The following is a 27,068-nucleotide window of genomic DNA, read 5'->3' as shown; positions in this document are numbered from 1 at the left end:
AACTTTAGAGAGGAGATTTCACAGCCTGATGCCAATAAATCATGGGAAAAGAGTAGACATCAGTAAGTCCCAAAAGTACATAGTAGTATATAACTTCATTGGAAATAGGAAGAGAGAGCAATCAAGGATTCCTTTGCTTTCATCAATATGGGGGAGGAGGGTATGGGGATGTGAGATTTTTTATTTCTATTCATCCAGGTACATGTTTCCCCTCCCCGTGTTTCCATCCCCACTGTATATGAAACTTCATTCGTCTCTCTGTGATCCCCTCGCTCTGATACTATTGGTTATTGATTCCCTCTGTGTATCAAATAAGATGCAAACTGAAGATACTGTGTAACAAACTTCATCTTAAAATAAAATGCCCTATCTGCTTAGTAAAAGTTGTTAATGTTCAGGCACTTGTAAGTTTTGGAAAGAGATTCCACAGCCTCATGACAATCCATCGTGGCAAAGAGTAGGCATCAGGAAATCAGAAATACGGACAGTAGTATATGGTTGACCTGGGGCTAATCTTTGGAAGTTCTGTTAATCTTTTCATTCTTGTGAATTTCAGTCCATGCAATCATACTCTTGTCTACGTCTGAGGGAACTGACATTTTTACAATGAATTTCATATGAACTGCTGGTGTGTTATATACATATCTTGCTGTCATGTTTCTTGGCCCAATCAGAGTAGCTTAGAGAGTTACTTAGTGATTCAGATCCCATTTACTTTGACTTCCCCTTCCAATACAGTACCAAGGAAGAGGACTTTTTTCCTACTTCTTTTGTGACATCCCTTGCCAGTGGTTCACATATTAACAGTTAGTTTTTCTTCTCTCTGTCTTTTGAGATAATCAGACTGGTTTTGTCTTTAAAAAAAATCATCCTCGTCCTGCCTCAGTATTGATTCCTTGTCTTTGAATTTAGTTCAGAAATTCATGTGTCTTGAAATGAGTTAAATTTAGAAATTCCGTTCTCTTGGAAATCACTTTTCTAAACTGGTGGTTAATTTGCCGAAACACAATAAGATCAATTTTAGTTTAATGAGTTTGTTGTGCAGATTTCTTCCCTATGATACAAGTGCATGTCATACAATCCTTTTTGGTGCTAGATATTAGACGTGTAATCCACTGGGATCAATTAACTCCCTTGAGCAGGGCAGGTTATTACTTTCTGTGAAAGTAAGTTTTCATTGAACTGACACAGGCAATAATACAATCACAGTTGAGACTCCAAGTCAGGCCTTCCTCAATACGGAGTCAGATCTCCATCTACACTGCATCTCAAACTTCATTCATCTCTCTCTGATCCCCTGGCTCTGAAACCTTTGGTTGTTGATTTCCTGTGTCTATCAAATAAAATGCAAACTGAAGAAAATATGTAATAAAATCCATCTTTCAAAAGACATGTCATATCTCCTTTCTAAAGCCTGTGAATTTTCGGACACTTTTAACTAGGGAAAAGATATTACATAGCCTGATGACAGTAAATAGTGACCAAAGAGTAGCCATCAAGAAATCATAAACTTGCATAGTATTACGTGGCTTCATTGGAACCAGGAGGAGAAAGCAATTCCATATGAACACTTGCGCTTTGGCAGTTCTTCATAAAATAGCTTCTTTGGCTAGTGTAAATTTTGCATTCAACATGACCAGCTTAAAGGGAGTTGGGCAGTTTGAATGCTTGGCAGTTCAGTTCCGAGTAAGGTCCACAGCGTCTGAAACCTTATCTTATCCTGCTAGATGATCTTCAGTACCCTAATAAGAAAATTCAGATGGAAGCGATTCAGTTCCCTGGCATGGCGCTGGTATGCTGTCCAGGTTTCAGTAGCACACCACAATCCATTACCTCTTCTCTCCCATAAGTTCCTTTGAAGTCTCCAAGCACTGAGCTAGTACTGCCTCCCCAGCAATGAGCTTGTTCTACCAATACGTGTATCAACCTCCTGAGCAAGGCTATCCTGCTGTGTAAGTTGCAGCAAAAGGAAGATGGAGAAAAACGCTATCAAATTTAGCAGTGAAGATACCATTGATAATCTGGGAGTCAGCAGTTTCAGTAGTGTCTTAGCCCCATATCAAGATAAAAGAGTGTGTCGAGAGAATATAAATAGCTCTACCATTGAGAGAGTAAAAAAGAGGAAAGATATTGGATAATAATACCTTGAAGGGATAGCATCATTGAATGAAGGATCAGAGAAAGTTTAAAGCCACAGAAAGTAAATGTTGATTCTGTCTTCTGCTGCTTCTTTCACTTTCCTAAAGCGTTGGCTTTTAGTTACAATTTTTAAGCCTAGTATAGAAGTAGACTTGTCATGTTTTTGAAAGGAATGCTTAAACTCTATAAGCTCTTATTTTCATACTAAATTGATATGGGGTATTGAAAGTTTAAAGATTAATTCATAAAAGTTAGATCATTCTATAAAAAGCTAAATTCTCATGTAATTAAAGTAGTTCAAATGTTAAAAAACTACATCTACTATATAGAGAGCAAATGGGAGTTCGTTCCAAAAAATAAAGTAAATGAAAGAATGCTAATTGTGAGTATTTTCTATGGCAAAATATTTGAATATTGTGGATAGAGAGCTCGCCTCAACGACACAGAGACATGGCTTCAAGTGTCATCTCTGACACATCCTTGCTAAGGGATTCCTGGGCAACTTGTTTAACGTCTATGTTCTCTACGACACTGTGAAAGACTGTAAGTTGCACAGAAAGTGCCCACCTCCATTCCTCAACTGAGAGTTCTCTGTAAATGAAGCACAGGTTGAACATAATTGGTTGAAAATCTATTTCCTAACCCTAAGGATTTTGAGAAGTCAAATGTGCATGTTATTTTTAAAAAGTTATCCCCAAAATAAAGCCTTTCCTTAAACATCTGGCTAAGAAATTCTTTGGGACTACTCATAGAGATAAATGTTCATGAGGAAGTAAGAAGTGGATTTCCGAGAAAGAGACGATAGGCTGAAAAAGAGAAAGAAACCATTATCGGTTACACATGAGACAAAATAGATAATGTGTAAATTAAGAAGATCAAGTCATAGAGCTCGGTAGTAATTTGAGTGACATCCCATGATAAATTTAAGTAATATGTCAGGTGGATAAAACTGATGTACCATTAAACTCCACTACTTCCTTTTCAGATGCATCTGCCATTAATTGTGGGAAAAAGAACAGTTACAGACATCCTAAAGATTTCACTGATAATTTGAATCATCCTTTCCAGTCACTGCCAGTGACCAAAAGTCTGTCAGGATCCACACGCTCTAGAGTGAGTCCTGTCCAAGATAGTGAATCACCTGGAGCTGGAAGTGGCTCTAAGAATGCGTACAAGGCTGTGAGTCCAGAAGCAGAAGCAGTCCTTCAAAATCACGGTGAACCACAGCTCCCTGGAAAAATAGAAGGTAAAGATGCTAATGAAGAAGGCTGTGCAGTTAACATTATGAAGTTTCCATGGGTCAATTTCTTCCAGAAATTCTTACGTTCCAATCTTTATTACAAGAGACAAGAGAAAATAAATGAAAAAGTCATGCAATGACCAAATTCATTTCTTTTTTCTCCTCTCATGCAGCCTAGAATCAAGCAGGTGTTTTCTGAGCAGGTATATTTATTTTCTCCTTTAGTCACTGTAACATATTCCACAAGCCCTGAAAGACAGTAACTTGGACCATTGTAATAAATTAGTCTTCTCTGGGATAACTGTGATTTGCTACTTCCCTTTCTAAATGTTTAACAAGTTAAACAATTCGGGTTATATGAATTCCCGTTCACAGACAATGGCCATATAGGCGTGGTTTTGCTCTCATTTTGAACTCTTTAGAGGTATCTTCCTCAAGCTGGAATTTAATCAATTTACCTTTTCTAAGATGTGAAATGACCCAGGTAGTTGATTATAAGAGTGATAAATACAAGCCTACAGGATGACTGCTTGCATAACTTCATTGTTGATTTGGTTTGATAGGGGGACACGTCAGAGGGCTTAATATTCTGACTTTATTCTAGTCTGATTTCTTCAAAGGGAGTTGCTGGCCATGGGAGAGCTGCTTGCTACAACATTCCCTAATCACCCTTATCGCAGGGCCTGGGAAAATGGGGGCAACGGACCCTATACCTTGCTGTGCCAGTCCAGACAGCCACAGCTTTTGAACTCCCGTATCAAAATCAGAGGTGAGATCAAAGTCTCACTGGGGCTCGCATGAGCCAAACACATATTCTTTCTCCCTACACACATACACGCAGAGCTTTCTACTTTGTGCATTTAACCCTAAGGATCTCCCTATTGCCAGATTTAAACTATATTTCTCTTTTTGAGGAGTTCTGAAAGAACAATGACTCTTGGGTCTACTTTAGCAAACTTGGGAAGGATTGCATATTCATGCATGTAGTAATGTGTGCTCGGTAACATCAACTCATATTCTTCATAACAAGTATCCATTTCAAAGCAACCAACAAATCGATATAATGGCACATAATTCTCAGGAAGACTGATAAAATGCAGGAATTTGTCCTCGAGCTTACACCACACAAAGTTTCTGAAGGAAGAGAGAGTTCTCTTTAAATCCCTTTTCCATTTGGGTGGTTACTTTCAGGAACCACAATGAGCTCAATTTCAGTTAAATGAGTTTGGTATACATGTGTCTTCCATGCTATAGCAGTCCATGGCACATGATTGTTTTTGTTTGTGAGACTAGGCTTGTAATTCCATTGGGAAGAACTAACTTCCTTGACCAGGACAAGTTAGTACCTTCTGTGAAACTAAGGGTCTCAGACAATGGGCTGGAGCACTGACAAGGTAGATGGTGTGCTAATAATCACACAGGCAACATCAAAATCACAGGTGGGACTCAAGCTCAGGACTTCCTCATTCTGGAGTCAGATCTTCATCCACACTGTCTCTCAAACTTCATTCGTCTCCCTCTGATCCCCTGGCTCTGAAACCTTTGGTTATTCATTCCCTCTGTCTACCAGAGAATATGCAAACTGAAGAAAATATGTAATCAACCTCATCTTAAGCCTCATAGCCAGAGAAAAAGTGTGCTGAGTGGATATAAATAACTCTATTATTTAGAGAGTGAAACGGAGGAGAGATAGTGGGCAATAATAACTTGAAGGGATGCCGTGGTTAAATGAAGGATGAGAGAAATTTTAAAGACCCAGAAATTAAATGTTGATTCTGTGTCCTTGTGTTGCGGTTACTTTCCTACATCATTGTCCTTTAGTTGCCCTTTTTGAGTCTAGTATAGAAGTAATCTTGTTATATTTTAAAAGGGAGTGTTTAAACTCTATAAACTGTTATTTTCATGGTAAATTTATTGTGGATGTTAAAATTCAAATGATTAATCTTTAAGAAGTTAGATGGTTCAAAAAAAAAGCTATCTTCCCATTTAATTAATGTAGTTCACATGTTACAAAATCGTTGCGACTATACACAGATCAAATGGGAGTTCGCCAAAAAAAGAAAGGAAGTGAACGGATCCTAATTGTGAGCATGTCTTGTGCAAAAGTACTTCAACATGGTGCATAACGTGCTGGCCTGGAAGCCACAACGAAATGGTTTCAAATGTCATCGCTGACACATCCCGGCTAGGTGATCCTGGGCAAATTTTTTAACCTCTATATTCTCAAGGAAACTCTCTAAGACTATAAGCTGTAGAGAAAGTGCCAGTCTCCATTGTTCAAGGGGAGTTTCCTCACCTGAGAGTTCTTTGCAAATAACATGCTGGGTAAAATTCATAGGTTCAGGGTCTGTTTTCTAATCCTAAGTAGTGAAAGTCAAATGTGAATGTTAATTTTAAAAGTTTCTCCCAAAAGAAAAGCCTTGGCTGAAGCCTTTCCTTCTTAAGAAATTGTTTGACACTACACATGGAGACAAATCTTGATGAGGGAGTAAGAACTGGTAATCCCAAAAAGAGAGGGTAGGATAAAAAACAAGAAAAGAAACCGTTCTTGATATTGGTTATTCCACGCATGACATAGATAAAATACATGATGCATAAATTAACAAAATCAAGTCATAAAGTTAGGTAGTAATTTGAGTGACATCCCATGATAAATTTAAGTAATATGCCAGGTGGATAAAAGTGATGTTCTATTTAACTCCACTATTTCCTTGTCAGATGCATCTGCCACTAGTTGTCGGAAAAAGGACAGTTACAGACATCCTAAGGATTTGATTCTTAACTTGAATCATCCCTACCAGTCACTGCCAGTGACCAAAAACTGGTCAGGATCCGCAGACTTTAGACTGAGTCCTATCCTGAAAGATGAAGCAGCTGGAGCTGGAAGTGTGATTGCAGGAGCAAAGCAAGTCCCTCAGAAGCAGGGTGAACCACCGCCCCCTGTAATAATAGAAGGTAGACAAGCTCATGCAGAATCTTGCACAGTTGACACTGTGAATTTTTCATGTGTCGATCATTTCTCAAATTGTTGCATTCCAATCGTTATTGGAAGACGTAAGCAATTTAAGTGATGAAGTCACGCGATGACAAAATTCATTTCTTGTTTCTCCTCTCATGCAGCCTATAATGTGGCAGGTGTCTTTTGAACAGCTATTTTTATTTTCTCCTTTAATCAGTGTAACATAATCCAGCTACACTGAAAGGCAGTACCCTAGACCTTTGTGATAAATTAGTCTTCTCTGGGATAGCTGTGATTTGCTACTTTATTTTTTTTAAATGTCAAATGCTAAATGACCTAGTGAGTTGCTGGTTTGTAATACTACTATTAGATGCTGCATAAATTAAGAAATTGGTCTCATATTCAGGCTTCAATGATTATTTTGATTTTGTTTGAATGGATTTGTTGTACTGTGACATATACAGTTATTTCTTCCTATTCTTTTAAAGTTCTGTATATATGTTCAGATCTGGAATTTTCTCTCCATGTAATCGTCCTCTGTCTTGCTCTGAGGAACCTGAAAGTTGTACAGTGACTTTCAAATTCACTGCTGGAGTATTATCTGCATGTCTTCCTTCCAAGATTTTGGCTTGCTGCGAAAAGCTTATTGAGTTACTTCATGATACAGATCTCATGGACTTTTACTTCCCTAGGCAACATGGCATTAAGGAAGAAGTCTTGTTTTTCCATTCTTTTGCAATGATCCTAGCCAGTGGTTTTACATATTAAGATGTAGGTTTTGTGCTCTGTCTCTTGAAATAACCAAACGGATTTGTCAATTTTCATTTATTTATTTTGTCCTCTCACTGACTATGTCATGATTCTTTGTCTCTGAACTTAACTCAGAAATTCATCAGTCCTGTAATGAGTTATATTTAGAAATCTAGTTGTGTTGTGGATCATTTTTCTATTCTTGTTGCAAAGTGATCTTCTAGCCTTAACGGAGGCATGTGGACACCACGGAATCTGATCAAGTATCTTTATACCACCAAGCTATCCTTCCAGGATGTCTGGCTTATTATCGAAAGAAATCAGATCCTCTGTCTCTGACCCTGCAGGCAGACTCAAGCAATGAATATTTCTTAGTCACAAGAGAGAAGGAAGTGGTTGTTGCTAATGGTTCCTTCCCAATTTCCAACGTGACTCACATTGTCCTGATTCCCAGGATGCTGTATACTCATTGTTTTCCCACCTATCCGTCCCCGTTCTGTGTTCTCTTATATTTCCCCAAATTCCATGGAGGCCAGTAATCCTATCTTGGATTTGTTGTCTTTGGTTAGTGAGAAATACAAGTGACCCAGTTAATTGATAACTGCTGGCCTAACTAGTAGATTGATCACGTATGATCACTGTCTCTTGGTTTACCTTGAATTTTGAATTATAAAGGTTTCATCTAGATTAACCACATAAATCTATCCTCACACTTCGTGGGATTTGGTCTGAAAAGACTGTTCCACTAGAAACGTAAATTGTTTCATTAGACTGCAAATACAATATAATTTGATGAATGCATAATTAGTATGAATTTCTGTTATCTATTCCTTATTTTAAAAGAGATTAAAATAGGTAAATTATATATGGGATTTTATTTATGTAAGAAAATAATTCTGAATAATATAAATTGTTACTTAAATATTCATATCAATTTTACATGACATTTAGAATTTAAAGGATCATCAGAGGAATGCTCAGAAAGTTTTGATAAAAGTGACCTGCAACAGGTATGTAAAAATGACATTCAAATTTCCGATATTTTACTTTACTAAAGCTGATTTTCATGCTAGTGTTACTGAAAGTTTTTCAGGACTTAGTTTGCTTTTAAATGCATTTTTCACTGAACACATAGGACTGCTTTTTTGCATAATAAGGTATAGGAATCTTTCGTCTGAAAACGGATACTTTTAGAAATAGTCTCTTAGTGAAATGTGTCCATGGTGAATGCTAGAAACCTAATGATATTGCTGGATTTTCCTTCATTTCCCACATGTATAAAATGAAGACTACTTATAAGTGGAAAGAAATGTTATGATTATGATAATTTTTATAAGCTTAATCATTTAGCTTCCAATTAGTTAGGTGGCATATTAGAGGGAGTCAAGAAGACCTGAGTTTGGCCAACTGTGAGTCCTTATCTGAGAAGCTGGCATCCGTGGGTTTATGAAACAGTAGACTGCTAGATTCATAGACTGCTGTGTCTTGAGGACCTAACACTATGAAGTGCCAAATGGATAATTTTGATTACATTGAACTGAAAATTTTTGCACAAACAAATGCAATGCAACTAAGATTAGGAGGGAAGCAGAAAACTGGGAAAGAATTTTTGCAACTAGTGTCTGTGATAAAGGTCTCATTTCTAAAGTGTATAGAGAACTGAGTCAAATGTACAGCAACACAAGTCATTCCTCAATTGACGAAAGATCAAAGGATATGAACAGGTAGATTTCAGAGAAAGAAGTTAAAGCTACCAATGGTCACATGAAAAAATGTTCTAAATCCCTATTGATTAGAGAGATGCAAATCAAAACAGCTCTGAGATATCACAGCACACCTAACATGACAAATAGGGTGATGATAAAAGTTGGAGAAGATGTGGGAGAGTTGGAGGACTAATTCTTTGTTGGGGGAGCTGTGAACTGATCCAACCATTCTGAAGAGCAATTTGAAACTACGCCCAAAGGGTTACAAAAATGTGCATACTCTTTGACCCAGCAATACCGCTTCTAGCACTGTATGCCCAAGAGATCATAGAAATGGGAAAGGGTCCCACATGTGCAAAGATCTTTATAGCAGTGCTCTTTGTGGTGGCCAAAACCTGGAAATCAAGGGGATGCCCATCAATTGGGGAATGGTTGAATAAATTGTGGTATATCAATGTAATCGAAGACTATTGTGCTATAAGAAATGATGAACAGGAAGACTTCAGAGAGGCATGGAAAGACTTATATGAACTGCTACTGAGTGAAAGGAGCAGAACCAGGAGAACTTTGTACACAGCAACCACCACAGTGTGTGAGGATTTTTTCTGGTAGACTTAGAACTTCATTGCAATGAAAGGACATAAAAAATTCCCAATGGTCTCTTAAGGCGAAATGCCTTCCACATCCAGACAAGGAACTATGGAATTTGTATGCAGAATGCAGGCGATCATTTCCTTTTGTATTAAATTTTGGTTTGTTTTATGATTACTTCCAATCATTTTAATTCTTCCATGCAACATGACTAAGGTGAAAATGTATTTAATAAAAATGTATTAAGAATGTAATAAGAATGTATTAATGCATTATACATTATAAGAATGTGCAGAACCTACATAAAATTGTAAGCCATCTCAGGGAGGGAGGTGGGAGGTAGGGCAGAGGAGTGAGCGGGAGGGGAAAAATCAAAGATATATGGAAGTGGATGTAGAACACTGAAAACAAACCAAAAAAGACCTGAATTTGAATCTATCCGTGGGCTCCTAGCTTTGTATGTCTAGTAGGATGCTGGACAAGCCACATAACTTTTGTAAAATCATTATCAGTTATGCTTGTGTCACAAAATGGTTGTGAGGATGGCATGAGATAATGTATATAAAGTGTTGTGAAAACCTTAAAGTGCCACACAAATATTAGCCGTTATTATTATTTTAAAATTTGCGTTATTTTACCCTGCTGTTATATATTTTACAGGACAAAGTACAGAGAGATGCAAATGATCATGATGACCTCATTCAGTCATCTGACACAGCTCCAGAGGATTACGATTTACCTCCCTTAAACTGTAAGAATGTTTTCATATTGATTGAACAACTTAGTGCCGATTGTAAAAGTAAGAACGTTTTGAAATTTTCTGACAGAATAACAGTGTTAAACAGAAATCAGAGATGTCTGACTCATAGTAAAGTGGAAGTGAGCCTAATCTCTGGCAGACCGTGGCCAAAGTGAAAGGAATTATGTTGACTGCAGACTAGTAAATTTCTCAGCCACCTTCTATTTGTTTCAGTTCAAAAGGAATTACTAAGTACCTACTGTGTGGGAAACATACAAAGTTTGGATAAGTTTTCTCATTGAGTTTGCAATTTAATAGGGGATATAACCTACATAGACAACTCAAATATTAAAATATATATGTGTTGGAGGAATACAGTCATATTACTACATGAGGGTCAGTGTAGAAAGAAAATTTACTATTAAGAATAAATAACCTATGTGTGAACGTACTATCTTTGCTGAGATTTAAAGGACTGGTGTGAACTCAGTCGGTATAGAACATGAAAGTATAGGGGGATGAAATGAACATTCCAGGCATGGAAACTTTTAGTAAAAAGCCAGGAAATGACAGTGAAAAATCCAGTTTTACTGGACAATATATAGCAGTAAGAAATAAAAGGGAAAGGTAGATAATGGAGAGGGCCTAGATTTTGGCTATAGACAAATCTCTCAAACTGGGAGCTTCAGTTTCTTCACCTATTAAATGCTATACATTACAGGATTGTTGTGGGGGGATATATTTTGTAAGGCTCTACGTGCTGTATTATATAATATGTGTTATTAATATTGCATGCTAGGATACGATATGTGAATATGATTTGCTTGGTTGGTAATAGAAGAACCATTTGAAGAGAATGACATGACTAGATGTATAAAGGTAACAGGCAGTGAGCTCTTTCATGGAAAAAACAATCAAAATATTAAAATCTTTCACAAAATGGGCCAAAGTATCAACAGTCTTGCAAATGTTCTGCCTCGTTGTAACAATTCTTCAGTCAGCATGGCATATAGGACACTGTACTGGACACAACACCATGAGTAGCTAGGTTCAGATTCTGCCTTATACACCTACTAATTCTGTGAACCTTAACAAGCACTTCTCTGTGCCTCAGTTTCTTCCTTTTCTTTGAATCTTTGAGCTTATCATTTCCTTTACTGTCAGCTTCACTTCGTGCTCCAATAAGTGTGTCTACCTCTAGCAACTGTGTTAGCTCTCATTGCTTCAACTCTGTTAAACACTAAAATATATGAAGACTTCAAAGTTACCAAGGGAAACCCAATAACAAACTCTGTTGAATCTGTCACTTGATACATTTCTAACTCCGGATTAGGTCTAAATTGGGTGACATATCTCTCTGAAAAATAAAGGGACAGCAGCTATTTTCCATAATGCTCAGAAGATTTTTTCACTTTCCTCTGGTGTTTCAGCTATATTTTCTTTAAAGTTACCAGAAGTCTGACCAATAAATAAATGAGGACAGATGTTATTGTATGCATGTTACATACTTATTTATGCTATAAGTCTCTAAAGAAGAAGCAGTGTTTACAGACAACGATTTAAAGTAAAACATTTATTCTACTTATAAAATAATTCAGTATATTTGCAATGCATAGATATTAAGTATATGACGCATTTTATTAATCTTATTTGTCCACACAGAGTACACACCCGAATATTTACTTCTCACATATACTTCTCCCATATTGTGAAAAATCAGGAACTCTCAAATGTTTTGTTTTTTTTTTGATAAAGTAATGGGTAACTTAGAGACTCTTCTTAATTGTCCACAGTGCCCACAGGGAAATAGGCTATTTTCATATTCAATGTAAATCTTGTGACAAAGTAGTGTTTTCCTATAATCGTAGGATTTATATGGATAGATATTATTTTGTAATTCCCAGAGCATTTGAATTCTAAATGTACTGCTAGTGTTGTGCAGATTTTAAAATACTCAATTTGTATTGACTTGTGTTTTTCTCTGCATAGATCCTACTATATATTTGAAAATTAAGGATGAAGTTCTAAGATATGATCAATCAGTCGATCGTAAAAAATCACATTGTACACTACTCGCCAGAAAAGTTAAGAATTTAGAAAACATGATTAGTGGAATGCAGAAGGAAACGTCAGAAACAATAGAAATGAAATCCAAGTTGGAGCATCAAAAAGCAGAATGCAACAGAGAACTCTGTAGCATCAGGTATGGAACTCACGATTTTTGATAAAGGCTTGGAAGCATTTCTTTTAATGTTGAAGAAATGTGACAGCGAATTTGAAGTTGGAAGGGAAAAACAATGTTATGAATAAGCCCTACTTATTCCTTGTTACTCCATGGACATCTATGAGTTAAATTTTTAGTGAATTATCAAAACTATAGCACATTTCCTTGCAATTTATTGTTTTTTCAAAATGAGGTCAAAAATAAAATCTGAATAATGCATAGTGATGGGAAAATGGATTGAATTTTATCTACATGCCCCTTTACACTTTTTACCAGAGTCATTCAAATGCGTCAAAACTCAGAACGTTCAATTTGCATCATTAAAAGGAGTTTCTTGACTGTGAGTTCCGTACATGGATCCAGTTATCCCTAAATTAATATTCTTTTCCTTTAGTCATTCAGATGACTATATTTAAATGGCATTCTATTCCTTATTTCTACTGACCTGTCATTTATAAACGGCAATTTTAATCTAGGTTTACCTTGAACCAAGGGAAAATAAAGCTAGAGACTACAAAAATGCTACTTGAAGAACATATGGAACAGTTGAGAAGAGAAGAAGAGCAATATAGCAAAATAGTGGATCTCACCCAGCGACTTGAATGCAGTGCCAGATCTCTGGAAGTTGAACTGACAACAGTAAGAAAGCATATTCAGCAGGTAAATTGGAATCTAAAGTCACTATTTCAATTTTTTCTTGTTAAGAATACGTATGGGTTCCCTGGGAATGGGGGGATCAACACCGCATTTTTTTGAATCCTAAAAATGGCTATGCTTTTTATTTCTGGTATTAGTAGGTTGGGTTCAATGATTTGTAAATGAGTACTCTTAAATACGTAACAAAAAAAGGAACAATTGCCCGTATTTTAGCATTTGAATGTAAAATTACAGTCTAAATGCCCATGGAAAAAATAAATTGAAGCTGATACTTTTGAAAGTGTGTTTCACAGTAGAGAATTAGTATGGTGTAATGAATAGAGCTGGCCTCAAATCCATGAGAAGGAGGGTTCAAATGTTGCCATGGACACTTCCTGACTGATTGACCCTGGGCAGACAATCTAGATGGACCCCAAGCCAAAAGTTTCAAATTCCCCCAAAGCTGCCCACAGACCCCAGTACTGGGGGTGGGGGATCTAATGGACAGCACTGCTCTATCCTCAGCTTCGATAAGAATATAAATTCCAGAGCACATTGGTAGATAGAGATTCCTTACCTGAAGATTCTCTAAGCCAATGAAATTGCAAGTTCAATCCCCTTTTCTGTCCCTTGTGCGACACTTTAGCACCCAATCCTTCCGTCTTTCAGAATAGTTTACTGTTCTCTAGCATCTTTACCTTTTACTGATGCAATTCTTATGCAATTAACATTATTCAAGTCTTTCTAAATGGAGGAAAGCCTAAGTCTTCATTACTCAGAGCACTGGACTGAGCCTAAGACGAAATTCAGTAAAGATGAATGTAAAATTATGTAATTAGATGCAAAAATAGTTTCATATGTATAAGCTGGGAGAAATATGATTACATGGCATTTTGTCTGAAAAGATACAGGAATCTTAGTCAGTTCTAAGCTGAAGTTGAGTCAGTGCTGCTATATGACCACCAAAAACCTAGTGTAATTTTGCCTCCCATTCAGAGAAGCGTAGTTTCGAAACATGTCTCTTTACTGTGACCTGAATAGACTTTGTTTGTACTATTGAATTCATTTGTGGCTCCCACAGAATTAAGGTAACTAGTAAGCAGGATGGCAAACAGAATGAGGAAGGCCCTTGGAGTCTATTGCATGTGAGGATCAGTTAAAGGAACTAGAGATGTTTATCCTTATATCTTCAAGTTATTGAAGGACAGTCAGGTGGAAGAAGAGTGAATTTTGCTCTTCTTCAGTGTAAGGGACAGAGCTAAGAGCAATGGATGCAGTGGCAAAAAAGTACATTTTTACAGTTAATGTCAGGGGAAAATTGCTAACAAATGGAACCCCTGTAAATAGAATGAGTTTCCCTGAGAGTTCGCCCACCTGTGAAGACTTCAAGTTGCGTTTGGTAAGAGTTAGATACATAACGATGGTGTGGATTGAACTAAATAGTTGTGGAGGTTCCTTTGTAATTTTCAAGTACTATCCTTCTTGTTACTTTCATTTTCAGTAGCCTACTTTTCCGAATTTTTTAAAATCTATTTTCCTTCCTTTTTGAGATTCTATATTCCAGTTAAAGGTAAAATGTATTTGTTGACTTTTGAAGGAAAAAGATGATTAAAAATTTTATGAAATTGTTGTCCCCAGGTTGAAGAAGAGCTAAAATACACTCAAAGACAACTTGTTCACGAGCAGAGAGCCAGAACTTTGCAAGAGTCAACTCTGAATAATCTTCTTTGGAAGCAGAAAGAAAAAGAAGCAGTTGCTTCCAAAGCGACTCAGACTTCTGAGGTATTCACTTTGGTCATTTTCCAATTTAACTATATATTTGAAAAGTCAGGATTTCTGTTCCTCATTTTGGAACATATTTGTCATCCTCAGTCACGTCCATCTGTCTGCAGCAGACAGGATGGGACATACGTGGTGACCAAAATGAGCACAGGTTGTTTTGCTTGGTTGTTTCTTTTCTTTGAATGGCATGATCGCCCCAGAGACTCTAGGTTATTCCTACTGAAAAAAATCCCTGCTTCTCAGTAATGCCTTGGCCCTTTCTGGGCATGGGAAAAGGGCACCTCTTCAGGGTCCCTAGGGGGTGAAAGGAATGCAACCAGGCAGAAGGGGACATTTCATACACAAATCACTTTTCTTCCTTGATTAAGTGATTTCTTCTGTTTCTGCTTTCCAGGGCAGAGAGGAAGGGTTACACCAAACCATATGTTAATAGTTTGGTCTACTTCACATTGTTGTCTCGCTCATGTTTCATGAAAGAGAAGGAATAAAAGTATTTTCAGAAAGAATGAATTTCACTTAGATTTCTGACATAAGGCTCTATCCACTACAAGGATTCATTCATTTGCATTCATCATTGCTTAGCATGATAGAAACACATGTTCATCAAATGGCAAATTTAGAATTTTTCATTTTCTTCTTTTGTTCCCCAGTGGTTTGAGGTAAATCCTTTGAGTTTTTGGTCCTTAGTAATCCTTTGGTTCCTGGGCACTGGAGAGCTTCATTTAACTCAGCTGCTACCTCTTCACACAATCCCCCTTGCCTTACAGAAGGGATCTCCTAGAATGGGGCTTCTTAGCTTTTTGATATAGCTCTTTCCACTGGTCCTGAATGGGGACCAATGCTCCTGGACCAGTTTTACTATGATGGGAGTGCAATATCAACTTTTTATACTTTGGCCTCAACGGTTCTTTCATTACTCCTTTAAATTGCATGGCTAGGCCTAGGTTACCCGCTACTGACCACACTCCAGGTCTCACTTTTTCCATCCCTAAAATGAGCGATTTGGACGAGAAAATTTAAATCAATGATGCTATGAAGATGCTATGGATCCATCAAAAGACCGATTTTTCCCACGACTTATACTAAGAAGTTTTAAGACTTGGATGCAGTGGCTTTTGTCTGCATCTTGGAATCAGTTCAAACTTGTAGTTATTCAGGCAATGCCCACTCACATAGGCTTAATGAAAGTTCCCAGGATGGTGGTTCGAGACACAACTGCCTGGACAGTGGGCAGAATCTGTGAGCTGCTCCCTGAGGCTGCCATCAGTGGAGTCTACCTTGCTCCTTTACTATAGTGTCTCTGAGAGGGCCTCAGCGCTGAACCCAGTGTGGCTTGCAACGTGTGCTGGGCTTTCTCTAGTGTGACTGAAGCTGCTTGTGAGGCTGCAGATGTAGTTGATGATCAAAAAAACCCAACTACCTACTCTTTATCTACTTCATTTGAACTCATGGTCCTGCAACTTCTAGAGACCACGGACAGACCTAACGAACACCAGAATAACTTGAGGAGTGCTGCATATGAAGCCCTGATGGAAAGAGTGAAAAACAGTGCCAAGGACTGTTATTCTGCAGTCCAGGAAACGACTTTGGTCATCAAGGAACGACTGCAGCAAGTGCTGAAGATAGTCTCACATACAGAGCACATCAGACAGAATTCATTTTAATGACCTTCAGTCTTTGCTCTATGATTCTCTTCAGAATGTTCTCTGGAAAGTGCAGCACCAGGACGCTTTTCCGATTTCTGATGTGGCCAAGAATCCTTGCTGAGGATGTTCCAGAGCACAACTGGGTCTGGGGCAGAGTTAAGAAGATGCCCTGATGGCCGTGAGCACATTGGTAGAAATGTTGGGTGGTGAAATCCTGAAATAGATGGATGCCTTTAAACCCTTCTTGGGCATTGGTTTGAAGAATGATGCTGAGTACCAGGTTTGTTTAGCTGTTGTGTGCCTGGTGGAAGACCAGTGCCAAGCCCTATATTCCAACATTTTACCTTTCAGTGAGAGGTGATGCAGTTGCTATTGGTGAACTTGAGAAATGAAAATGTCCATAAATTTGTCAATCCACAGATTCTGTCAGTATTTGGTGATATTTCCCTTGTGATTGGAGAAGAGTTGAAGAGGTATCTTGAGGTGGTAGTGAATATTTTTTAGGAGGCTTCCTAAGCCCAGGTGGACAAGTCGCACTACGACATGGTGTATTATCTGAATGAGTGAAGGGAAAGGTGTTTGGAAGCCTACACCAGAATCTCCAGGGATTAAAGGGAGACCAGGAGAATGTACACCTGGTTGCGAGCCTGATGCAGTCCAGAGTAGAATTTATTCTTTCCTACATCGATCACATTGCTGCAGATGAGGATCACATAGATGTAGTAGTAGCTTGTGCGGCTGGACTGTTAGGAGACTTAGGTACAACTTTGGGAAGGATGTGCTGAAATTACTGGAGATCAGACCCCTGATCCATGAACTGATAACTGAAGGACAAGATCCAGGTAAAAAGTTGCAGCAGAATATATTGCGCTTCATCTGATGTAACAAAAACAGGGGTAGAAATTATTATCTCCTACAAAGCTAAAGCAGAAATAGATCTAATCAAAAGAGATAAGGAAGGAAACAATATCCCAACTAAAAGACAAAGAAACCACAAAGCAATATCATTAACGAGCATATATTCTCCAACTGGTATAGCATCCAAATTCCTAGAGGAAAAGTGAAGGGAGTTACAGGAAGAAATAGAAAGCAAGTCTATACGAGTGGGGGACCTCAACCTCCCGATCCCTGAACTTGACAAATCTAACATGAAGATAAACAAGAAAGAAGGAGTTGAATTCCACTCTGGATAAGGTAGATATGATAGGTCTCTGGAGAAAATTGAATGGGGATAGAAAGAAATACACTTTTTTCTCAGCAGTACATGGCAAATATACAAAACTTGACCATGTACTAGGACATAAAAACCTCACGATCCAGTCTAGAAAGGCAGAGATAGTCAGTTCATCCTTCTCACATCATAATGCAATAAAAATTATATTTAATGAAATGCCAGGGAAAGATAGACCAAAAAGTAATTGGAAACTAAATAGTCTAATCCTAAAGAAGGAGTCGTTTAAATAAGAAATCATGGAAGCCATCAACAACTTCATTCAAGAGAATGACAAGGATGAGACAACCTACAAAATCTTATGAGATATTGCAAAAGCAGTTCTTAAGGGAAGTTTTATATCTTTGAATGTCTACATGAATAAAGTAGAGAAAAAAGAAATCAATGAATTGGGCATGCAACTGAAAAAGCTAGAGAAAAAACAAATTGAAAATCACCAAGGAAATAATCAGATTAGAAATACTGAAAACGAAAGGAGATATGAATACAATTAAAATTAAGAAAACTATTAAACTAATCGATAAAACTAAGAGTTGGTTTTATAAAAAAAAGCAGTAAAATTGATAAACTTCGGTCAATTTTTATAAAAAAAAAGAAAGAAGAACACCAGATTACCAATATCAAAAATGAAAAGGGTGAACTCACCTGCAATGAGTCGGAAATTGGAATAATAATTAGAAATTATATTGTCCAACAGTATGCCCATAAATTCGACATCTAAATAAGATGGAGAATTACTTTAAAAAATATGAATTGCCCAAATTAATAGACGAGGAAGCTGAAGGCTTAAATATCACTTTCTCAGAAAGAGAAATTGAAGTAGCCATCAATGGAGTCGCTAGCAAAAAGTCTCCAGGGCTGTATGGATTCAAAAATGAATTCTATCAAGCATTTAGAAGAGAGCTAATTCCAGTACTATGTAGATCATTTGAAAAAATTGGGGAAGAAGGAGTCCTCCCAAATTGTTTTTATGATACAAATATGATTTTGATGCCTAAAACAAAAAGAACCAAAACAGAGAAAGATATTTATAGTCGAATTTCTCTAATAAATACACTTGAAAAAAAATTTTAAATAAAATTTTAGCAAAAGAATATAGCAACTCATAACAAGAATAATACGTTATGATCAGGTAGGGTTTCTACCAGGAATGCAGAACTGGTTTAGTATTAAGAAAACTATTAGCATTATTGATCATATCAACAACAAAACTAACAGAAACCACAAGATTATCTTAATAGATGCAGAAAAAGCTTTTGACAAAATACAACACCCATTTCTACTGAAAACATTGGAGAGCATAGGAATAAATGGAACTGTCCATAAAATAATAAGCAGCATCTACCTAAGACCCTCAGCAAACATTACATCCAAGGGAGATAATTAAATGCATTTCCAATAAGACCACAGGTGAAACACGGATGTCCATTATCACCACTATTATTCAATATGATACTACAGATATTAGCTGTAACAATAAGAGAAGAAAAAGAAATTGAAGGAATTAGATTTGGAAAAAAAGAAACTAAGTTATTATTGTTGGCAGATGACATGATGATATACTTAGAGAATCCAAGAGATTCAAGTAAAAAACTATTTGAAGTAATAAACAACTTTATCAATATTGTAGGTTACAAAATAAACTGACACACAACTTCTGTATATCTACATATTATTAACAGAGCCAAGCAGAAGAGATAGAAAGAGGAATGCCATTTATAGCTAGGACAGATACTCTAAGATATTTGGGAGTCTATCTGTCAAATCAAAACCAGGGATTATATGAACACAATCAGAAAACACTTTCCACACGAGTAAAGTCAGTTCTAAATAAGTGGAAATATATCGGTTGCTCACGAGTAGGCTGAGCTAATACAACAAAAATGACAGTTCCACCTAAATCAATTCACTTCTTCAGTGCCATACCAATCAAACTATCAGATAGTTGTTTCCTAGAGCTAGAAAAAATAATATCAAAATTCATCTGGAAGAACAAAAAGTCCAGAATATCAAGGGAAGTCATGAAAAGAAATGCTAAGGAAGGTAGCTTCGCTCTACCAGATCTGAAACTGTATTATAAAACAATTATCAAAAGTACCTGGTATTGGCTAAGCAACAGAGGGGCCGACAAGTGGAATATTTCTAGGTACTCAAGACACAGCAGGAAATGAATATAGTTCCCTACTGTTTGATAGACCTAAGGATCCCATTTTCTGGGATAAGAACTCACTCTTTGACAAAAATTTCTGGAAAAGCTGGATAATAGTGTGGCGGCAACCAGACATAGACCAGTGCTTGAATCCATACACAAGAAGATACTTCCGATAGTTAGATGATCTAGGTATAAAGATTTATACTATAAACAATTTAGTGGAGAAAGGAATAGTGTATTCATCAGATTTGTGGAGAAGGGAAGAATTTTTGACTGAAAAAGAGATAGAAAGCATTATGAAGTGCTAAATGAATTTTTTTTGATTACATTAAACTGAAAATCTATTGCGCAGTCAAACCCAATAGGACCAAAGATTCAGAGGATGGCAGAAAACTGGGAAAGAATTTTTGCAGCTAGTGTGTGTGATAAAGGCCTCATTTCTAAAATATAGAGAGAAGTGAGTCAAATTTACAAAAATGCAACTCATTCCCCAATTGGTAAATAATGAAAAGACGTGAACAGGCATGTTTCAGAGGAAGAAATCAAAGCTATCTATAGTCATATGAAAAAATGCTCTAAATCACTATTAATTAGAGAGTTGCAAGTCAAAATCTCTCTGAGATATCACATCAAACCTACCAGATTAACTGACATGACAAAACAGGAAAATGATAAATGTTGGAGAAGATGTGGGAGAGTTGGAACACTAATTCATTGTTGGTGGAGCTGTGACCTCATCCAACCATTCTGGAGAGCAATGTGTTACTATGCCCAAAGGGCTATAAATATGTGCATACCCTTTGACTGAGCAATACTGTTTTTAGGACTGTATCAGCAAGAGATCATAAAAGTGGGATCGAGTCCCACACATACATAAATATTTACAGCAACACTCTATGTGGTTGTCCAAAACGTAAAACTAAGGGGATTCCCATCAATGAGGGAATGGTTGAATAAATTGTGGTATATAGATGTAATAGAATACTATTTCACTATAAGAAATGATGAACAGGAAGACTTCAGAGAGGCCTGGAAAGACTTATATGAACTGATGCTGAATGAAAGGAGCAGAACCAGGAGAACTTTGTGTTCTCACACACAGAGTGTGTGAGGATTTTTCTGGCAGACTTAGAACTTCATTGCAATGCAAGGACTTAAAAAATTCCCTGTGGTCTCAAGGCAAAATGCCTTCCACATCCAGAGAAGGAACTATGGAATTTGATTGCAGAATGCAGCCGATCATTTTCTTTTGTGTTACATTTTGATTTGCTCTGTGATTTCTCCCATTCATTTTCATTCTTCTATGCAACATGTCTAAGGTGAAAATGTATTTAATAGAAATGTATGTGCAGAATCCATATAAAACTGTATTCTGTCTCAGGAAGGGAGTGGGAAGGTAGGGGGCAAGGGTGGGAGGGAGGGGAGAAATCAAAGGAATATAGAAGTGATTGTAGAACAGTGAAAACAAATAAAACAAAAAAAGAAAAGAGAGCTAGATTTGGAGTCTGAAGAGACCTGGATTGAAATACCTCTTAGAATACTTAGTAAGTGTGACAATGGACAGGTCCTCTAATAACTTTTCCTCATCTATGTCCTCAGTGTAACATCGAGAGAGTAATATGAATATTTCCCTCGTAAGTATGTTGCAAGGCTTTGGTGAGACAATGTATTGAAAGTACTAAGCAAAGTACCTTCTTAGGTACTAATATGTGTCCATATTAGGTGCTGTTATTGTTATTGTAACACCATGAGTAGCCAGGGTGGGATAGAATGGAGAGAGCAAGGGAAATCAAATATGCTGAATGGCAGACAGATTTGGGCCCCCAAAATACAGTATATATGTTCTGATTGATGAAACACTTTTAAGAACTGTTCTTTGGGAAAATTGAGTCTGACAGAAATGTGATATTGGTGAAACTCCCTCAATTTACTTTTTCTTTCAATGTGCTATGCTTTTTGGCACCTTGTGCTTTATTTTGAAATAGCAAGGACAAATCAGAATGCATAATTATATTTTGAGTATCATTTTTTTCCTGTTTATTTTGTTTAGGTTCCTGAAAGCAATGAAAAAGGAAAAGATCTGTCGGATAAAAATCAAATCCTACAGGATGAAGTTGTCATGCTCAAAATGGAACTCCACAGAGTAAAAATGGAGCTTCAGGGAAAAGAAAATCAATTTACAGAAGACACTGAAGTTTTAAAAGAAACGATTGATGAACTTCAAAAGAAATTACAACTGGAGGAAGAAGCATTAACAAAAATCACATCCCAATACAGCGGACAACTAAACGTTCTGACAACGGAAAATGAAGTGCTGAATTCTAAATTGGAGAAGGCAAAACGAAGCACAGACAGACTGGAGACAGTAATTGCTCTATATCGTTCCCGTCTGACTTCTGCTCTTCACGATCATGAACGAAGTCAGATATCAAATCCTATCAAATCTAATCAAGACCTTGAACAAACCATTCAGGGAGAACGAGACGAGCTGCTTCGTTTACAGGACGAACTAATTCATCACTTGGGTAGTCTAAGAGAGAACAATGGTGTTCTTTCTCAAAAGCTCTGGAAGGCTGAAGGTAAAACCAGCAGTTTAGAAAAGGAGCTAAACTGTGTACATGATTCCCTCAGAGAAAAGACACTCACTTTAGAAACTACACAGAGAGAATTAAACCAGACCCAACACAAAGCAAATGAACTTGAACACCTAAATCGAGTAGAAAAGGAAAAAATGGACAAATATATTTTCAAACATGAATCTATCCAAAAAAGATTAGCCCAACTCGAGAATGAAAATGTATTACTTCAACAACAGCTTGAAGATGCCCAAAACAAATGTTTCGTTAAAGAAAAGGTAATGAGTGAGAGCTGTGGACAGTTTATGGATTGCTGCCATGACGTTCATGGTGATACTGGAAAGCAAGCTCTTATGAGAAAAGAGAGAAATGAAGAATTACCCAGGAAATATAACTACTTAAGAGAGAAGGTGCACAAACATAAAAAGGAGAAAGCAGAAATAAAAGTAGGTCTTTAAATAATGTAATTGGATAAGTATTTAACATTTTGAAATGAAAGTCAAGGTAATATTCATGAAGATAAATTAGGAATTTGAATTTATAGCTGGCAGATGATGTGACTAACTTTCCTTGTAAAAATTCTGATATGTAAGACAGGAGAATAAGAATCAATAGTAGGATGTAGGCCATAATAAAATAATGAAATACAAATATAACAGTTATAAAATTGGTAACACAATCCAATAAAATCAAAAGAATTGATTGAATAAATGAGAATAATAATAAATATCACAATAATAGTGTAAAATAAATTAAAAATGAAATGATTTAATCATCTTTTAGATAAGATGACTCACTCTACCTAAAGAAATTATGTAGTCCACGTAATTTTGATTTAGTAAATAGGTTAGTTACTTTTCCATAAATACTGATAAATTTATCATTCTAATAATATGCCTAATATTCCAATTTAATTATACAATGGAATAAATAATTTGACATGATAAAATTTAAGAAAATCCTACAAAATTTTTCTTGTAATAATATAACAGTTCAAGTCAGACATCTCAATTGAACTACTGTGAAATATTAGTTACCCTTTTTAAAATGTTCATTTCTTTTTAGTTTTCAGTATTCATTTCCGCAAAATTTAGAGTTCCCAATTTTCTCCCCATCTCTTCCCTCCCCACCCGAAAAAGCCGTGCATTGTGATGACCCACTTCCCCCAGCCTGCCGTCCCTTCTATCACACCCCTGCCTTCCCTTATACCCCTCTTCTCTCTTGTCTTGCATGGCAAGAAAAATGTGTATGCCCCATTACCTCTATTTATAATTTTCCAGTTGTATGCAAAAGCAATTCTAAACAATAGTTCCTAAAAGTCGGAGTCCTAACTTCTCTCCCTTCTTTGCTCCCCACCCATCCTCACTCAGGAGACAAGCAATTCAACACAGGCTATTAATGCGTAGTTTTGCAAAAGACTTTCATAATGATCATGTTGTGTAAGACTACCTATCTTTCCCCCCATCCTATCCAGCCCACCATTTGTTCTATTCTCTCTTTTGACCTTCTCCCTCCCCCAAAATTGTTTACTTTTAACAACTCCCTCCTCCCACTTGCCCTCCTTTCTATCATTCCCCCACCACACTTCTCCCATTCTCCCCACTTTCTTGTAGTGGAAGATATATTTTCATACCAAATTGAGTGTGCTTGTTATTCCCTCCTTAAGCCAATAGTGCTGAGAGTAAGCTTCACCTTCTCCCTCTCACCTCCCCCCTTTTACCCTTCATTGAAAAAGCATTTTCTTGCCTCTTTTATGAGAGATAATTTGCCTCATTCCATTTCTCCCTTTCTCCTCCCAATATATTCCTCTCTCATCCCTTAATTTTATTTTTCTGGATATCATCCCTTCCTATTCAATTCACCCTGTCCACTCTGTCGATAGACATATGTATATAATCCCTCCAGCTACCCAAATACTGAGACATGATTCAAGAGTTACAAATATTATCTTTCCATGTAGGAATGTGAAGAATTCGACTTTTGTAAGTTCGTTAGGATTTCTCTTTCCTGTTTAGCTTTTCATGCTTCTTTTGATTCTTGTGTTTGAAAGTCAACTTTTCTATTCAGTTCTGGTCTTTTAATCAAGAATGCTTGAAAATCCTGTATTTCGTTGAATGACATTTTTTCTCCTGAAGTATTATACACAGTTCTGCTGACTAGGTGATTCTCGGTTTAAAGCCTAGTTCCTTTGACTTCTGGAATATCATACTCTAAGCCCTCGACCCCTTAATGCAGAAGCTGCTAGACCTTGTGTTATCCAGATTGTATTTCCGCAATACTTGAATTCTTCCTTTCTAGTTGCTTGCAATATTTTCTCCATGACCTGAGAACCCTGGAATTTGGCTACAATATTCCTAGGAGCATCTCTTTTCGAATCTCTTTCAGCGGGTGATTGGTCGATTCTTTCAATATTTATTTTACCCTCTGGTTCTAGAATAGCAGCGCAGGTTTCCGTGATAATTTCATGAAAGCTGATATCTAGGCTCTTTTTTTTTTTTTTTGATCGTAGGTTTCAAGTAGTCCCATAATTTTTAAATTGTCTCTCCTGGATCTATTTTTCCAGGTCAGTTGCTTTTCTCATGAGACAGTTCACATTGTCTTCTACTTTTTCATGCTTTTGGTTTTGCTTTGTAATTCCTTGGTTTCTCATAAAGTCATTACTTTCCATCTTCTTCATTCTAATTTTTCAAGAAGTATTTTCTTCAGTGCGATTTTGAACCTCCTTTGCCATTTGACTAATTCTACTTTCGAAAGCCTTCTTCTCCTAATTGTCTTTTCAGACCTCTTTTACAATTTGAGTTAGCCTACTTTTAAAGGTTTCATTTTCTCCAGCATGTTCTGGGTCTCCTTTAACAAGCAGTTTATTTGCTTTTCATGATTTTTTTTGCATTGCTCTCATTTCTCTTCCCAGTTATTCCTGCAACTCTCTTACTTGATATTCAAAATCTTTTTGGAGCTGTTCTGTGGCCTGAGACCATTGCATGCTTATTTTGCAAGTTTTGGACCTTACAGTTACCCTTTTTATAACTATTTAACCATACTCATCAGTATGACTACTTTTAATTCAACCTGCTGTGAACTACTTTTAGAAACATCTGGATAAAGTTTTAATGAAATTCCAAAGATCAATTACTAGTTTCCTTTAAAATTGAGGACAATAATTCTATTCAAAAAGGATATGATTATGCATTAAGCATTAATTTTTTTGCCTGTGGTACTAATTCCATTTTTCAAAAAAATTGTTTTTGCTTCCCTACTAATTTCTTTATTTATCTCCATTTAAAACAATGTTTTACTAACAGTTCTTGCTCAGTGTGCAAAATTAGAGTTTCTGGAATCACTGATTTTATTTGTTGATGATGAATAGTTTCACAGTCTAATAGATGTTCTCATTATATGTGCTTTTTCATATATGCAGTGGCTAGCAGGTCTACCAAATATTATACTGGGTAACAATTTTGTATAAATATTTTTTCAAATTTTGCTTAATTGTGTATGATCATGTATTTGAATCTAGTCATTCCATACAAGAATTTAGTTTACTTGTAGAAATTCAATTAATTATGTCAATTTTATCCTTCACAACTATACATTGGTTTTGCATTTGCATTAAAAAAATTTATCAAACTTTAGTTAAATTTATTTTTACAAGGGAATTAATCTTATCTAAAAAGAGAAAAGTTTTGATTTCTTTTGATTTTTGGTTTCGTTTGTTATAAGTAATTTTAGAATCATTTGCTTTGCTGTATAGTGAAAACCAACAGGATTTTTTGTAGCATATCTGTATATACATATACAAGTGTGCATTTCTGTGTGTACATATTCATGCATTCATATGTACGTATATGTACATATATGTATGCTTGAATACATGTATGTACATCTTCCTTCTAGGGTAGAAAATGAAATGGCATGCCTCCTTTCTACAAAACTGAGACCCTGCACTACACTATATATACATAAGTATGAGAACTACCATATTTTCGATAGTTTCCTCTTTTTCTGTCCATGAACTGCTACCAGAAGTGTAATTCCTATCAGGACAGAAAAAGGAACTGCTTTGAAGACTTGGCAAAGACAGTGGAAGATGTGAAGTGTAGCCTTCACCTTAAAAAACCTTATTTTTTTGTGGTTATTTTGGCTTTGGGCAGACCAGTTCATTCATATCAAGTGCTTTTACCAAGCCTGACAAGCATATCAGTGCTTATGTTCATTCTCCAGGGGAAACCATGAGAGCAAGGAAAATGAAACCTTTTCTTACAGTTGCATAGAAATAAGATTGTTACCTTTTCTCAAAAATAGAAGGGGAAACTCCTAATGTTTCTCTCAAGTATAAGAAACTGTATATTCTTCCCTACCTTATTCCATCACCTTCCATGTGCATTGTGCATAAAAAAATTAGCTCCTAAGAAGCTTTGGAGGTGATATAATTCTTCTCAAAAAGAGATAATGGGGAAATCAGGCTGAATGAACTGCTTTATGAGAAGTGTACTCAGCAGGTCGGAGGATAGCATTTGATCCATGCTGAATGGAGGGTGAGTGATATAGTCAAAAGAGTTTTGCAATCTCAGAAGGCAAGTTCCAATCTTTTCCTTTATTAACTATTACCATTATGACCTTGGATAAGTCATTTAACCTCTTAAGACTTAGTTGTTCTCGTCTGCAAAATGAGGTACTTTTATTAAATAGTCCCTTGG

General features: G+C 36.6%; 1 protein-coding gene and 1 pseudogene across 1 annotated transcript in view; both read left to right on the top strand.

The window, feature by feature from the left end:
* The window catches only part of LOC140522564 (ankyrin repeat domain-containing protein 26-like), a 48,491-nt gene that overhangs the window by 8,591 nt on the left and 12,832 nt on the right, over nucleotides 1-27,068 (top strand). Inside the window, exons 4-11 of the mRNA XM_072637963.1 lie at nucleotides 3,125-3,385; nucleotides 6,098-6,334; nucleotides 8,040-8,098; nucleotides 10,046-10,136; nucleotides 12,114-12,327; nucleotides 12,825-13,008; nucleotides 14,623-14,766; nucleotides 21,846-22,817. Coding sequence (XP_072494064.1) covers nucleotides 3,125-3,385; nucleotides 6,098-6,334; nucleotides 8,040-8,098; nucleotides 10,046-10,136; nucleotides 12,114-12,327; nucleotides 12,825-13,008; nucleotides 14,623-14,766; nucleotides 21,846-22,817 — 2,162 coding nt within the window. The remainder of the gene's footprint in view (nucleotides 1-3,124; nucleotides 3,386-6,097; nucleotides 6,335-8,039; nucleotides 8,099-10,045; nucleotides 10,137-12,113; nucleotides 12,328-12,824; nucleotides 13,009-14,622; nucleotides 14,767-21,845; nucleotides 22,818-27,068) is intronic.
* LOC140524810 (importin subunit beta-1 pseudogene) lies at nucleotides 14,798-21,127 on the top strand (annotated as a pseudogene).

The sequence above is a fragment of the Notamacropus eugenii genome, chromosome 2, assembly GCF_028372415.1.
Source record: "Notamacropus eugenii isolate mMacEug1 chromosome 2, mMacEug1.pri_v2, whole genome shotgun sequence".
NCBI classification, from domain to species: Eukaryota; Metazoa; Chordata; class Mammalia; order Diprotodontia; family Macropodidae; genus Notamacropus; species Notamacropus eugenii.
The sequence above is the reverse complement of the archived record's forward strand: the minus strand, read 5'-3'. Positions and strand labels throughout refer to the sequence as shown.